Source organism: Mustela putorius, unplaced genomic scaffold (genome assembly GCF_011764305.1).
Source record: "Mustela putorius furo isolate JIRA1106 unplaced genomic scaffold, ASM1176430v1.1 tig00003850_pilon_pilon_pilon, whole genome shotgun sequence".
NCBI lineage: Eukaryota > Metazoa > Chordata > Mammalia > Carnivora > Mustelidae > Mustela > Mustela putorius.
The window spans coordinates 13,017,452-13,033,349 of NW_025422002.1; the positions used below are offsets into that span (position 1 = coordinate 13,017,452).

Here is a 15,898-nt window from a genome sequence, read left to right on the forward strand (position 1 = left end):
CCCAAATAGTTCTTTTTAGTCACTCCCTGAATTTTTTGATTAAGCCATCTTAAATCTATCTCCTGACAATGGGGGAACAGGTGGTAGCTTGTTATCAGCCTCCTCATTTTGTGTATCCTCAATCACTCAACAAATGTTGATTAAGCACCTACAGGGTGAGCTTATCCTGTGCTGATAAGCCAGGAGGATAATACCAATAACAAACCTTTATTGAGGATTTACTGTTTACCAGGAAATGTGCTGAAGGCTTTATTGTATCAATTTATTTACTCCTTTATTTATTTACTCCCCATTTTACAGATAAGGAAACCGAGGCACTAAAAACAGAGATCCCACAAATATTAAATAAGACCAGGACCAGACCAGATAGGCTGGCTCCAGAGCCTGTCCTCTTAGCCTCTGATCCCCCACACCCTCTAACTTGGAGAAGGCAGACCAGCTCTGCTGTGTCACCTTGGAGAGTTGTTCACTTGCCTCTGTGCTTCAGCTTCCTTCTCTTCAAGTAGGGGTGATAATAGTACCTACTTGGGGGCGCCTGGGTGGTTCAGTGGATTAAGCCGCTGCCTTCAGCTTGGGTCATGATCTCAGGGTCCTGGGATCAAGTCCCGCATCAGGCTCTCTGCTCAGCAGGAAGCCTGCTTCTCTCTCTCTCTCTCTCTCTGCCTACTTGTGATCTCTCTCTAATAAATAAATAAAATTTTTAAAAAACTTAAAAAAAATAGTACCTACTTGGTGGGGTTGTGAGGATTAGATGAGTTAATATTGGAAAAGCACTTGGCACAGATGAGTGTCAGCTGTTCTCCTGCCCTGCATGGAGGCTTCCAACCAATTTTCCATGGGCAGAACATTTCGCAGTTCTTTGACCATCTCAAGAGCCCTGCGTTCCACACTGGGCACCTCTTTCCCCCACATTTGTGCTGAGTGCTCTGCACATTCTTTGTCTCTGAGGAAATTCTGGTAAGAAAGACTCCTCTGCTAGGCTCTGCCTCGGTTAGCTATCAATCCTTCATCTCATCTCTTCCCCATACCACGGTCAGTGTTTTCAAGGGAACTCATCGCCCCTTACAGTCTTTTTAGGGCCTCTCATTTCTATCAGGTGCTCACTGGGAAAGACCCCAAACTCAACTCCAGCTGAAAAGTCAGGGCCCCAGCTCAGTGTCAGTTTGTCTGAACCACTTTGGAGCTGGGCTCTTTGTTTCTTTTTTGTAAGAACTGAGCTCTGCTCCAGGACCTTTGTGCAGTTGTGAGCTTGTAGCAGCTTCACACCAGCTGGGGTATCTGGCTGTTCATCCTACCTGAGACTTTATTGGGCCATTCCTTCATTCAACAAATCCCTTCTGTGTGTCAGGCCCTCTGCTGAGACCTTGGGACATAGTGGTGAGCAAGATGTTATCCCTGCCCCTGAAGAACTCATAGTCAGTGAACAAGCAGGTGTAGCCCAGTTGTCTTAAGGGAAAAACTAAGAACCAGGAGGACTTCCTAGAGGAAGTGAACCTAAGCCAAGAGGAGGGAGATTAGTAAGAATGGGGCAAGGGAAGAGGAGGAGGAGAAACAGCATTCCTGGCAGAGGTCACAACATGTGCAGAGGCATGGAGGTGGGTGGTACTTTAGCATTTGGCATCGGGGCCCAGCAGAGCAGCTCTGAGGCAGAGCAGACTGCAGAGGGAAGCACCAGACCTTTCGTGAGATAATGGCTTCATTCCCAGAGGAGAGGCGCTAGTTCTGAGGACCCTTCTGCCACCGGCCAATTCTGTTCTTCCTAGGATGGTTCTTAGCTTCCATACCTACCACGATATAACCAGAGGCAGGCTTCTCCCTGGCTGTCACCCAGAAAAGGATGCAATCTCAGGTTTTCTTGGGTTCTTGGAACTAACAGAGGCTGTAGAAATTTAAATGAGAGCTAAAGAGAGAACGCTGGGCTCCAAACCCAAGTAGTAGTGTAAAGTAAGTCCTCACAAATTTAGACCAATTAGGGCCTAAGTCCTGCTGGCACGATGAGGAGTACAGCCTAGTAAGACCCTTCAGGAAATGTCAGTTTATTACCATGTAAGTGCTCAAAGGGGAGGGAGAGCTGGCCTGCTTTCATCTTGTCATCTACAGTTGTCTCAGTTTGCATACGATGTGCCAGATCCCTTCAAAATGGTATTCTTAACCTTTTATGGACCCCCTCATGATAGAAAATTCCCTGTGGTCTACTGTGTGGAGCTTCTGGCAGCCTCTAGGTACAGAAGACCTGTTTGTGTGTGTTAGCGCCTGGTTTGTTAGGGCCTGTGCCAGGTGCTGGGGGTGCAGGGATGAGTAATTGAGGAGCTCTGGCACATGTGCACATCTGGTGGGCATTGGGCAGCCAGACTGCGGCTGGAGAGTGGAGAAGAGGCACATGATTTCATGTTCTGAAGAGTTAACAACCTCCATTTAAAGACATGCTTAGGGTATGGTCATGTCCTAAATTGCCTAAAAGGTCTTCTCTCTCAGAACTCATTGGAGACAACTTGAAGTGCTCAGAGAAATGGAATCATAACCCACCCCAGAGGCAACACAGCCAAGGAGAGGCATTCTTGGGCTTTGGAATCAGACCTGGGTTTGAATCCTAGCTCGGCTCTTTTCTAGCTGGGTGACTTGGGCAAGTCATCTCTCTGGGCCTGTTTGCTCATCAGTACAGTGAGGATGAAAGTGCACTTTACAGAATTTTGTTAAGACAGCTGTAAAGCACCCAGTACATAGTAGATGCTCATTAAGGGAAGCTGCTCTTTTACTGAAATATTTCAGAATTTTTGGTTGTCTGCCTTTTGACTTGTCCCAGCAGCTGTTTCATTGAGGAATTCAATCCCCATTTGCTTTTCTCACTGCAGGAGGAGCCCTTCAGTTTCCATCTTCCCGAAACCCTCTTCAACATCTCCAGGTTCCTGCTGCACAGCCTGACCAAAGACACCCCTTTGGGCATCTCTAAAGTGTATCCTTTCACCCCCACCCTCTGTCCCACCTCTCTTGTCTAATGGCCCCTATGAAGCTCTTTCCAGAGCACTTTACTGGCAGAACCTTCCCTATCTCCAATAACCCTCAGGGAAGAGAGAGAGTTTGTCCTGCTGCTACAGTTTTACTGTAGAAGCAGCTCACCAGGGAGGCCAGGGGGCCAGTGCCAAAAGAAGATTAGTTTCTAAGGCTCTCTGGGCTTAGCCCATCTGTGGGTCTCTAACCAGTCCACTGCCCAAGCCCTCCTGGAACCCATAAATAAGGGTATAACAGAAATAGAGGAAGCTCTTGGATTCTTGGGCATTTTCCTGGGGGGCGGGTTAGAGGGTGTTTGTTCAGCCGGGGCATGGAGCACCTGCTGTGCCCTAGACATCGGGCCAGGTGGTAGGTGACAAAGCTGTTATCTAGTAGAGGAGGTGACAAGTGTCAGGGCTTAGTTCAGTGGGATGTGAGCTGTGTCCACGTGTGGAATGTAGCTAAGGCTGGGGCCATGGTAAGGGAGGGCTGCCTGGAAGAGCCGACATCTATCCTATGAGGCACCAGGGAAGATAGTAGAGTAGATATTCCAAGGGAGCACCCTGCACATGGAAAGGCACAGAGGTGAAGTAAGCATGGCATACGGGAGACGCTGAAGCCCACCCTAGGTGGGAGTCAGGCTGGAGAGGTAGTGATCTGAGGGCCTCCATGTGAGTTGGCCTCACCTTCTTTGGAACTATAAGGGCCATTAAAGAGGAAGGCTGGGGACCCATGCTTCCAGAAGCTACCAGGAAATGACCAAAATCTTTTAAGGTCATAAAAGTCATAATTTTCCCCATCCTCTTCTAAATCTTATATTCTCTCAGCCCCCTCCCAGCCCCAACCCTACCTTTTCTCTGTAAGGAAAAGACCCTCCCAGGAGAGGCCTCAGAGGTACTGATCGGTGAGAAGTGGCTTCTCTAAAGGTTCCAGGCCCATCATTTACATTCCAGGGAACCAAGAAGTATGTTGTTGACTGAGAACTTTGCAGAGGTGTGGCCAAGGCCAAACCTGCTGGAGCCTGAGAACCTTTGCCCAGTCTTCCCAGCAAGTTCTGTTTGATTGAACCCCTGTCCTAAACTGCACCCTATACTGTTCATTGGGGACCTGGAAGTGGCTCCTGACATGGTCCCTGACTTTGAAGAGTGACCGTGGAGACATAGACAAGAAAGCTTACTGCTGTGTAACTTCTGGAGTGGAAGGAGCCACACTGGGCTTGTGGGGAGCAGGAGCATCAGGAAGAAGGAGAGTAAGAAGGAGACATGGTACTTGAGGCTTGCCAGGGAGAAGTGGGGAAGGGGGTTCACAGGTGGGACACAGAAGGAAGGAGGACAGACCTGGCCTGGGTGCAGACAGCATTTAAGATGAGGCCTGGGGCCTCGGATTGAGGAGCTCAGAGGAAAGTCTCAGAGAATAGGGGAGGCTGCCACTCAGAAATCACTGTGGCTTCTGGTGAAGTGCAGGCAGAGAGAAGTGCCCTATAGCCAGTGGCCTCTGAGCTGGATCTGAGTGAGCTCCACAGGCAGTCTGGGACCAGCCCCACCTGGCAAGCCTAGAGCAGGATGGCACTTGGTGCTGGGCATTCTAGGACCTGGCTGGCAGGCTGGGTGAGGTGGGGAGAGCCATTTTGGCCTACTCAGGGTACAAGATGAGCCATCAGCTGGCCCAGAGAACCTAAGCAAGGTTAAAATATTAATGGAAACTGCACTGTCTTTATCTCTGGAAAAATCCCTATGCTGTGATATCTGAGAATTACACTTACATCCCACAAGTGAGCAAAGCACTCCTCAAGCTCCTACCTATACCCTCCTGGCACTAGCACCAGCTGCACGCCAGCACAGTGCTCACCCTGAGGATAGGCAATGCCAGCTCTCGGGCCCAGTGTGGCCTCTGCTGTCCTTAACCCTATCATCCGCAGGAACACGCTCTTCACTCTGGCCAAGCAAAGCAAAGCCCTGGGTGCCTACAAGCTGGCCCGACATGCCTACGACAAGCTGCAGGGTCTGCAGATCCCCGCCAGGTTCCAGAAGTCCATTGAGCTGGGTAGCCTGACCATCCGCTCCAAGCCCTTCCATGACAGTGAGGTGAGGGCACAGCTCTCTCAGGCAAGAGGCTTCCACTCCTCTTCCTGGGCATCCCCTGATGCCTTCTTTCCCGGCGGGGTTCTATCTGAAAGATGGCTACAATGGTCTCAGGATCCTGTGCCCTCCTCCTTTTCCCAAGCCCTGGTTTGTTGACTTCTGCTTTTCCCTCTCTGCCACCTCTATTCTCTGCTCAGCCGGCTCTGCTCCAGCCACAGCCCCTGGCCCCTGTGGGCTCCAGAGCCCTGCCCTCCCTTGCTGCCTAGCCTTCCCATGAGACTCTGAGTCGGCTACAGCCCAGCCCATGCTGCTCTGCCCTTAACCTCCCCCTGCTCCTGCATGCTCAGATGGCTGCTTTCACCTCATCCTAGGAGCTCCTACCTTATCCCCTCTTTCTTCTGGAACCAGGTTATCACTCTTCTAGGTATCTGTAGCCCAGCTGTGCCCCAGCCACCTTTCTTCCAATTTAACCTGTTATCTCTCACAATTGTCCCCTTCAAGCTCAGAGCAGAGACTTGGCATCAAACAGACCTGGGTTTGGATCCCAGCTCCACCATTTCCTAGCCTTGTCTCCCATCTCTCTGAGCCTCAGTTTCCCCCTTTATCAAAGAGGATATACATAATAGTTTTCCCACAAGATAAATAGCCAGCCCAGATAATGTGTGCGGGAGGGTACGTGGTGTGTGTTAAGCGTCCTGTGTGTGGTGGCTGTGGTGTTGTCATTCCTGCTGGAGAAATGTGCTGCTGAGCCCTGCCTGTGAAGGAGTCCAGGGCAGTGGAACCCAGGTGACAGGGCCTCAGATGCCTCTGTAGGCCCTTATCCTGAGTCTCCACGCATAGAGTCCTAAGCCCGGTGCCCCTTTCCCACCCCACAGGTAGCCTTGCTTCTTGGCAGCCAGGCCCACAAATCAGAGTAGGGAGCATTTCCTCACTCTGGGTTTGGCTCTCAGGCAATTGTGGGTCTTGTGCTTTTTAGGAGCTGGTGCCCTTGTGCTACCGCTGTTCCACCAACAACCCACTGCTGAACAACCTGGGCAACGTTTGCATCAACTGCCGCCAGCCCTTCGTCTTCTCTGCCTCTTCCTATGGTGAGTCTGACATGTGCAGATGGATGGCTGGGCTCTCTCTGCTGCTGATTGGCCACACGTGTCCTCATTTGTAAACTGAGGACAGTGTGACACCCACCCCACCAGATGCACAGTCACAAAGGGTTCCCAGAAATAGGACCCAGTGCTGCCCAAATTTGAAGCACCCGCCCCTCAGAGCCTGGTATGGGGCTTTGCATGACATAAGTGCCCTAGATGCCACTGGTTGGGCATTTGGTCTGGAAGGCTAAGATGGGCTCTTAAGTCCCGCTTCCTTCTACATTGACGAAGAATCAGAAACCCCTTCCAGGTAGCTGGGCAGAGGCTGTTCCTCCTCCCTTGTAGAGGAGCCCATCTGGCTATTAGTGGGAAGAAGGGGTGCTAAAGGCCACTGGTTTTCACCCATGCACACATGTACACATGCACACACATGCGTACATGCCTGCTTCCTCCAGACGTGCAGTGGGCAGAAAGAGGCCCTGTGGGTCTCCTTGCTTACAGAGAAGCCTGCTGCTGGGTGAGAAGCCTGCTCGCACCTCCCCTCATGCTGCCTGGTGAGAGCATCCCAGGCCCTGGCTCCCCCTGAGGCAGCCGTCCCATGGCCTTCCCCATGCCTTGTGCCCTCTAGAGGTGCTGCACCTGGTTGAATTCTATCTGGAAGAGGGGATCACTGATGAAGAAGCTGTCTCCCTTATTGACCTGGAAGCACCAAGACACAAGCGTGAGAACAAATGGCAAGAGATCACAAGCAACAGTATCCTGGATGCTCAGCTGGACCTCTGTGTGTGCCAACTGAGCATGAGGCCTGGGTGTAAGACAGGAGGCTGGAGGGGCTTGAGGGATGGCTGGCCCAGTGGAGGCATGGGCATGGCAGGCCACTGCTGAGTGATTGGAGAGGCCTGCATGGTCGCAGGGACAGGGGCTGGCAACAGGCTGAGAGCTGGCCAGTGCGCAGAGGTACCAAGGGGACAGTACATGCCCACAGGCCCAGAAGAGGCATGTGGAAGAGAAGATGGTGCCTTGATAGTCACCTTCGCTTCATTTCCAGGTGGGCCTCCCACCCACCTGGCTCCTAGAAGGTGCCGTCTGTCTTTCTGGCCACACAAAGCTGATGAGCAACCAACACAGCATATGATGTCTGTATCAACTTTTCTAGTCAGGTCACGTTTGTGTACAAGAGACAGAAAAAACCATGATCAAGCTGAGCAAACAAAAGGCTGTAAAGAAGCCTAGCCATAGTTGGACATTCAGCCGGATCCAGGTGCTCTGTTGGCACTGATGGGAGGCTGTCTCCTGTCCTGTCGGCTCTGTTGTCCTTTGGGTGGCTTCATTCTTTGGCAGCACCTACCCCATCCCACCAGCAGTACCAACCCTGCATCCTATCAGCCTTAAAATCCATGGAAAGGGCTGACATTCCTCCCAGAATGACAGCAAAACCACAAGGCACATCCTTGCTGGAACAGCTTGGGTCAAAGGCCACACCTCAGCTCTTTCCTCTGGCTAGGACCATGTTCACTGTCCTACCTGGACACAGGAGGGGGCTTCTACATGTGACTGTACACACTCAGCACCTACAGACCCTGCTAGCACACAGCAGCTGGATCAGCAGGTCTTGGTGCATGGGATCCTGACTTTCCATTAGCTTCCAGGTAATGCCAGTGCCGCTGGTCTGTGGGCCACATTTTACGTTTTGAGGAGCAGAGGAGAAAGGAAAAGCCAGGGAGTTGTTTGCCAAAGATGGGAGACAGAAATCAGATGCTCTGCCTGGGTTGTTGCTGCCTGGTGGGACCACATCTCATACCTGATTCGGCACCAGCAGCCTCCATTCCCCTGGGGCTCTTCCTGGTGGGAGCCCAAGCTGCCCCGGCCTCATATCAGCTCATCTGATACCACCTGGCAGAGGAGGCAGCTCCTTAGCACCTTCATCCTGGTCTAGCTGGACTTGGGATTTGCAGGAGCTCTCACCCGCTTCTCTGTGAAATAGGACCTGCAAGTCCATCTCAAGTGCCTACAGGCAACCCGGTGATTACTAAGTGTTTCTCCAGGAATTGCCAAGTTTGCTGGCTGGCCATGGTTTCCAGCTGGCCCATTATTTCTACTCCCACCCACAGCAGGCCCAAAGTCTCTGCTCACTTGATGCTTCTGGTCAGGCCCCTGTGGGCCATGGTGTGGTCTGTGTGGGGCAGCAAAGGTCCCATCAGAGCACCTTTCCCTCCTGGGCACTGGGGCTTGGTCCCAGCCTCTGTGTGTCTAGGGCTGTCTCCTCTCTGGCTTGCACTCCCTCCATTCCTCCATCTAGAAACCTATTCCATAGACAGAGTCATGGAGAAACACACCAGGCCCACAGAAAGCGCCTGTGAATCTTGCATTGGGTGTAGGGTGGGGCCTATTTCCTACTCAGCCTCAGGTTCTGTCCTTGACTAGACCCTTCCAGATTCCCAAACTCTGAGGCTGGATGAGACTATGGACTCCATGGGAGATGATGACCCATTCACGGCAAAGCTGAGCTTTGAGGTGAGAGTACCTCTCTGAGTGATGAGCTAAGGAGGCGTATGAGGCCTCTTGGGTGGGGGTTCGGAGGTCCCTTCTCCTGTACACACTTGGGCATGAAGTGGACTTGTTCCTTGTCTGGGCCACGGTGGAGTCGAGGTGGCGGGGACCCCATCACTAGAGATGGCTAGCAGGAGCTATATGACCTGGCAGGGTTCTATGAAGGTACCCAGCAGGGGAAGTCTTTGGGGTCCTCTCTGGTTGCCCTAAAGATTCTGGGATTGTGACTCATATAAACATGTCACCCTGGCTGAGAGCACGGGTGTCCCCTGCTTTCCACCTGCCCATCCTGCAGCAAGGTGGCTCCGAGTTCGTGCCTGTGGTGGTAAACCGGTCGGTGCTGCGCTCCATGAGCCGACGGGACGTCCTCATCAAACGCTGGCCCCCTCCCCTGCAGTGGCAGTACTTCCGCTCGCTCCTGCCGGATGCCTCCATCACCATGTGCCCCTCCTGCTTCCAGGTACTGTGCCTATAGCTTCTGCATGGCTACCAGTTTCTTCTTTCTGCTGCTTTTCCATTTCCCAAGTGTCCCCTTTGAGACACCTGGCATCTGGGAGGAGCACAAGTGATCCCAAGGCCAGGGCTCTGAGCTAGGAAGAGACTCGGCCATCCTTAGGCCCTCCTCTTCTCACTTCTGTTCTGAATGCTGTCTGGAGTGGGCTTACCCCTGACCCTGTGCTCTCTGTACCTGCCCCTAACCAGGGAGACCCAGGCAAGTGTGATGTACCTTGGAATTTCACTTAGAAAAAAGGGGCCTCAGACCCCAGACCCTTCTCCCCCTCCCTTTCACTCCTCAGACAAAGGTGTTCTGGATCTGATGTTTCTAGCCCTGACTCACTGCCAAGCCTCCACTTGGAAGGGCGGGAGTCCTTGCCAGGCTCAGGCCTTGGCCCTGGGTCATGACCTTTTCCCCTCAGATGTTCCACTCGGAGGACTACGAGCTGCTGGTGCTTCAGCACACCTGTTGCCCCTACTGTCGGAGGCGCATTGACGACTCTAGCTCCTGACTGGCCCCCTCAGAACCAGCGCTCCCACCAGGGCCACCTTGCACTTGGCTGGGCTGTCAAAGGAAGAAGAGTTCAACTGAAAGAGTTAAACTGTCAGAATGTGTCTTCTGCCCAGATCAAGTGTGTATTTTAGGGAGGGGCCTTGTGTAACCACGGAATTCCTATTTATGGCATTTCAGGCCTTGTAAATAGCACCAGGAGATGGAGAAGAGAATGTACATATATTTTCTAAGAAAAAAAATCTGTTACTTTCAGAGAGGCTCTGAGTTGTTCGTGGCAGCCTGCTGGAGTCCACAGATCTGTCAGACCATTAACATGTACACTTTGCGAACAGATTGCCTCAATAATTACAAATAAAAGGGCTACTTATTTTCATCAGTGTCTGCATTTTAGCAAATCTTCATATTGTCTGCAACTTAATTTCCTTATGCAAAAGTGCACCTGTTTCTAATTTGATCTGAGAGGAACATTACGTTTGCCTGCTCTTAAAATGTAATCTAATCGAAATGGCAATATGGGAATGGGTAGGGGAATGGGTATTTATTTATTTTGGTTTAGTGGGGCTCCATCTTGACCAGAAAATAAGGTTCCTGGCTCCAAAGAAGATGGCAAAGAGGGCCTCTCCTCAGAGGTTCTGGAGCCTACCCTCTGCTTTCTGGCTATGGCCAGGCCCCCCTCCTTCACCCCATTCCCCCAGCTCCACAGAGGCCGCAACCCCACTGAGGCTTTCCCCTTCCTTCCACCTCCTGAAGCTAGTGGATCTGTTTGAGGTTTTGCTAAGGTCCCTGCCCCTGAGCATCAACAATGTCCAATTCAGCAGCTCAAGGGCAAGAGTGAGTAGCACATGGGAGGCTGGGGAGGGAGAGCTGACATTTATTGGGGACCTTCTCTGTGCCAGCCAAGTTCCATATATTGTCTCCATTCTCATACCAGCCTTGTGATGGAAGGGTTATGATTTCCATTTTGCAGCCATGGGGTTGGGTGGAGGTACTGGGCCCAAGGGCTCACCCAGCCCTGGGTGGAAGCTCCTGATCTGTCCTGCCCTGAGACCCCTGTTCCCTTTGCCCTCCACTCGACCTGCCCCAGAGGTATCAATGATCCAGAGCTTTGTGCAAAGTCCTGACAGCCGGGAAAGAGAACTGGGCTATCAGATAAGAAACCCACGCTGGTGATCAGATATTGATACTTTACAGCTCATCTGTGAAGTGGGCAGAGTGGGACAAATGTCCACACTGGGGGGATGAAGACAGACCTAGAAAAGGGAGCGGCTACAGAGGCTACCCAGCAGTGAGTCCTGAAGCTGGCCCCTGCCTTACCCCTTTCCCCCTGCCTCCTTCTGCACTTCTTTGGAGATGATGGAGGAAAATAAAGAGAGCCAGACAGTTGTGCCAACAGAACTCCTCCGTTGAGTGTCTAATTACTTAGGATCATGCATGCTCTCTCTCTTGCTAAACATTTATTAATGTGTTAGGATTTCCATTAGCGCATTACTTGAACTAAAATCATTTGCATATGGCTGGGAAGAAGAGGGGAGAGAGAGAAAACAGCCCCAGCCACCCAACAGGCGTCAATCACAGTGACAGATCATATGGTCCGTGGCTAGAGGCAGGGGGAGGGGGCCCAGCCTGAGACTCCATCATATATCATCTCAGCTGAATAACACAAAAACTAGTTTGTGCCATGCCAAGTCCTGTTCCCCCGGGAAGCTGAGCTCTTGAGGTCTGAGTCTGAGAAACAATCACTGTAGCTACCTTGAAGTCAAATGCTCACTGAATACCAGACACCAGGCTAAGCACTTTCCACGCATCATCTTATTTAATCCTCCACAGCCTCCAGGGTGCCCATTATGCAGATGATGAAACTGAGGCTCAGCAACATTCTCTCCTTTCCTTCAACAAATACTTACTGAGTCAAGACAGGATTCATACCCAGGCACAGCCTTTACACCTAGGCATTCTGTTCTGCGTCTCCCCTGTCCCAGACTAGATGGGGTCTTGACCAGGCCTGTTCTCTCTCCAAGGCTCAGTTTCCTCATGTGTGCAAAAGGGCATACTCCAGCTCTGACCTTGAGGCTCGAGCCTCAGTCTCCATCTGAGGAGCCTGACGACCCTTCACATGCTACAAGGAAGGCACCGTGGGATGTTGAAATGTCCCTTTCACTAAGACGACACTGAGGCCTGGAGAGAGACATGGCTGCTGGAGACTGCACAGCTTGGTTGTTCAGGCTGGGACTTGATCCTCCCAAGTCCCCAACACTGCCCACATCCCTGGAAGAAGGAAATAGGAAGAGGGGGATTGTGTGGCCCAGATAGAGCTCCAGGCCAGGCCTTAGGTGGGCCTGGCTCTAGCCTGGCCTCAACCAGCTGGGTGTCCCCCATGCACCCACAGTGAGGCTACTGAAGCCAGGAGCCCCTCATGGCTCTCACACAGGTACAGAGATGTCCCATCTCCAAGGCCCCATCTGCCTATGGCAGATACCAGGCAACCTTCCGCTTGTGCCAGCCTCAGGAGCCTCAGCAAAGAGGTCTGCACTGGGCAAAGCTCTCATCCTGGGTCAAGCACTTATCCCAACACTCCACCCAGACTCCAGAGCATCTTCCTAGAATGGGAATCTGATCATACCCCTCTCCTGCTTATAACCCTCTCCACTGACAGCCAGCTAACATCCAGACTCCTAGGCCTGCCCTCCCTGGCCCTAGGCCCCAGGCCAGCTGGCCCTTTGCTCCCTGTGCCTTGGACAGTTGTCCCCCGGCCTAAGCCTCCTGCCTGCCTCCTGCTCCACACCTTGCTCCTCTGGGATCTCACAGCACTGGGCCTGGGAGCAGAGCCTTGCCTTCCATGGTTATTATCTCCGTGTTAGCTGGCCCCCAAAACTAGGAGCTCCTTGAGGGCGGGGAATATATAGGATTTATCTGAGTGTCCCCAGCACCTAGCCCTGAGCCTGGCACATAAACGGTGTTTGGTAAATGTCGGGGTAAGAGGGAAATGGGGTGCCTGGGTGGCTCAGTGGGTTTGGTTGCCTTTGGTTCGGGTCATGGTCCCAGGGTCCTGGGATCGAGCCCCACATCAGGCTCTCTCTCTGAGGGGAGCCTGCTTCCTCCTCTCTCTCTGCCTGCCTCTCTGCCTACTTGTGATCTCTCTCTGTCAAATAAATAAATAAAATATATTAAAAAGGGAGAGAGAGAATTGCAGGGAGGGAGGAGGGAAGAAGTGGGATTGGAGGAGAAGAGGAAGGAAGGGGAGGAGAGTCAGTTTGTCTCCTTCCTTTCTTCCCTTTGACATTCTCAGCTCAGTCCAAGGCCTCACTCAGCCATGGTGGTGCAGCCAGGTGGGGCTAAGCCAGGGAGCAGAGACGGGGAGGGGTGGGGGGGAGGAGGAAGCTGCTGAAGCAGCAGCACCTCTATGCAGAGGCTTAAGAGCTATTTGTGTGCTACCTGCTAAGCCCCTAATCCTCCATGGCCAAGTCAGAGCCCTGCACCTGGGCTCCAAGGGGGCCGGGCTCAAGAAACCTAGAGATAGGTGCCACCATCTTCAGAGAGAGCCACCACCAGCTGTCCACCTCCACAGGTCATCCCCAAGCCTGACTGAGGGGCCAATGGCTCAGAAAGTCACCCACTCGGGGACTTGTCCCTTGGTGTGCTCCTGGGCCCTCTCTGGAGCACCTGGCATGGGAGAAGAAAGCTCAGGCTGGGGAGTCAGATAGCCGGTTCACTTCTGGCTCTGTTGAGGAACACTAACCCTCTGAGCCCATTTCCTCAGCAGTCAGAGGGTATGGAGTAAGACCTAACGAGGGGCCAGGAGTCATCCATTCATTTGACAATTATTTATTGAGCCGCTACCCCAAGCTGCCTGCTCAGATGCAGCAAAGTACAGGCGAGGCCAGCCCTGAACTCTGGAGAGGTGGGCAGTGAGTCATAAGGGGACAAATAAGACCATCGTTGATAGTGATCAGTTCTGAGTAGAAAACCAGTAGGATGGAGTGGGGGCCCTTGTTTGTAGACTTGGGGTCCTCACCAAGGAGTGCATTGCAAATGGGGACCAGACCTTCGTAACCTGAGTTAGACTCTAAGGGGCTAACACTGTTGGTCATTGATCACTTATAGGCAACAGAGTAGGAAACTGAGGCACAGGGAAGGGAGGGGGGGTGGGTTGCACCCAGGCTATGTGCCTACAGAGTCTTGGTCCAGACGTGAGGGTAAGTGTAAAGGGACCATGCCCAACTGAGGGGGACCATGACACCTAAATTGTAAAGTCAGGAGGTCTGTGACTGGGCCTTGGTGGGAAAGCAGGTCAGTGTACCCAGCAGGTGGGCATGGATCTCCCACGGTTTCCTAGTTCCAACAAACGGAGGCAGAAAGGCCAAACGCCTCCCCAGGCTAGAATCCAGTGCCACCCTCTGCTCTCTGGGCCACCACTGCTGCCCTAGGCCCATGTGAGTCAGGCTAGTGGCTTTCCCATCAGGCCGGCACAACCCATTTTGGTCATTTATACCATGGTATGAATGGCAGTAGATCTTTCCTGAGAGCTGTCTTTGGTGTGGGGAAGGAGGCAAGGCCAGGCAGGTGACAGCCCAGATTTGTCACATGACCTGGGCCATGGACTTACTGCCTCAGTCTCTCCACCTGTGCAATGTAGTAGGGAGGATCAGACGAAGAGACTTATAATGACTAACTGCTCACTCTGAGCCAGTTGCTCTGAACAAGGAGTATTTTTAGTTTAAAAAAGGGTTCTTTGTCGTTGCTCACAGAATACAGTGCAATGTCACCCTGTGAGGCCTTTAATTCCCCATGGCCATGGTCCTGTGAGGGAGGGTCATTAAACTCTGAGACTTAGAGAGGGAAGCACTGACTGAGATAACCTAAATCGACTCACTTGATCCACAAATACTAAGCACCTACTATGCACCAGCCTCTGAGGATGATACTCCAGTGAACAGAACAGACAGAAATCCCAGCTCTCTCCAGTGCATGGGAAATGATTTACAGCATTCTGCTATATGCCGAGTACCATGCTCGGCTCCAGGAACCCTGTTGAGAGCTGCCTCAGATGACAGCCTGTGAGATGGACAAAAAAACATGTGAACAGAACATAGAAGTTTCCAGGGTGTTCTAAGCCTTAGGAGGAGGTGAAAGCAAGGCATTGAGGTCTAGGGTTGAGGGCTCACAGGGCTGTGTGTGGGCTGGTCTTGGCCCAGGGAATCAGGGCTCCTCCCTCCGTGTGGCTACTGGGGCCCACGTCAGAATCAAACCCTCCACCTTGACCTCATTAGCACTGGGCCTAATCCCTGAGCCAGCACCTTAAACTGCAAGAGGTCACACCGCACCCCACTGCCTTCTCTGCCCTCATTCATTCCACCAGCAAACGTTTCATCAGCAGCCCCCATATGCAAGCCTGGACACCACTCGGGACAGGCAGGGTCTGGAGCCCCAGGCGGGCTGGAGAGAAGGGGGTACTCTCCTGAGTAAACAGGTCTGGTGGGAAGGGACTATACAAAAGAGAATCCTAGGGAAGGAAATCTTGGAGACAGGGAGGACACATCCCCTACTGGCTTCTTCCATCACCAAGTTCACTGTGCAAACTTCACCTTCCCGGCTGCTCCAAATGACAGTGTGTTGGAGGGGGTGGCAATCTGAACTTTTCCTACTCCATTGGTTTCAGGATGTGTTTGTTTGCAAGACCTGACAACCCCATAGAACGATACTACCTGCAGACATCATCCCTCTCCATGGCATTTGTCAGAGCTGAGCACCCTCTGGGGAGCACAGTAGGTGGCTGTAGGCAGCTGTAGGCAGCTACACATCTGTGGCTGGAGGGTGGTCCTCAAGCACCCCTGTGCCGGGCACTCCCATCTGCCTCACATAATTCCTCAGAAGCATGGCTGTGCTCCCTTCACTGATGGGGTGGGCCCGTCCATGCCAAGCCTCCAACTGTCCCCAGAACCTGCCCTCCTGGAGTTACCTGTCACACAGCTTCTAAGACCCACTGACCTAGCCCAGCCTGACCAGACATCCCTGGATGTGCCCTGTGTGCCACAGTGTCCAACCAGGTCTGTTTCCAGGCTCATGCTCAGCCTAGCCTTCACACTGGAGTCCCCAGGAGGCTGGGACCAAGCTGGCCTTGCTCACGACAGCAATCTGGTGCTCAAAACACAGCCCCTGGCACACAGCCACCTCCTGGATGCAAGGCC

The 15,898-nt window shown here is 52.6% G+C and overlaps 1 protein-coding gene across 6 annotated transcripts in view; it reads left to right on the forward strand.

Annotated features, from left to right (window-relative positions):
- IFT122 (intraflagellar transport 122) overlaps positions 1-10,086 on the forward strand; it is a 70,721-nt gene extending 60,635 nt beyond the window's left edge. For 4 of the 6 annotated variants that reach the window (XM_045063336.1, XM_045063339.1, XM_045063338.1 and 1 more), the window contains 7 exons: positions 2,853-2,953; positions 4,907-5,072; positions 6,046-6,157; positions 6,783-6,908; positions 8,589-8,668; positions 9,000-9,164; positions 9,622-10,086. In XM_045063336.1, the coding sequence (XP_044919271.1) occupies positions 2,853-2,953; positions 4,907-5,072; positions 6,046-6,157; positions 6,783-6,908; positions 8,589-8,668; positions 9,000-9,164; positions 9,622-9,711 (840 nt within the window). In that variant the 3' untranslated portion in view covers positions 9,712-10,086. Of the gene's footprint in view, positions 1-2,852; positions 2,954-4,906; positions 5,073-6,045; positions 6,158-6,782; positions 6,966-8,578; positions 8,669-8,999; positions 9,165-9,621 lie in introns of those variants that run through there. The other 2 variants (XR_006601562.1, XR_006601563.1) reach the window with 2 other exon arrangements.
- Positions 10,087-15,898: the final 5,812 nt, after the last annotated feature.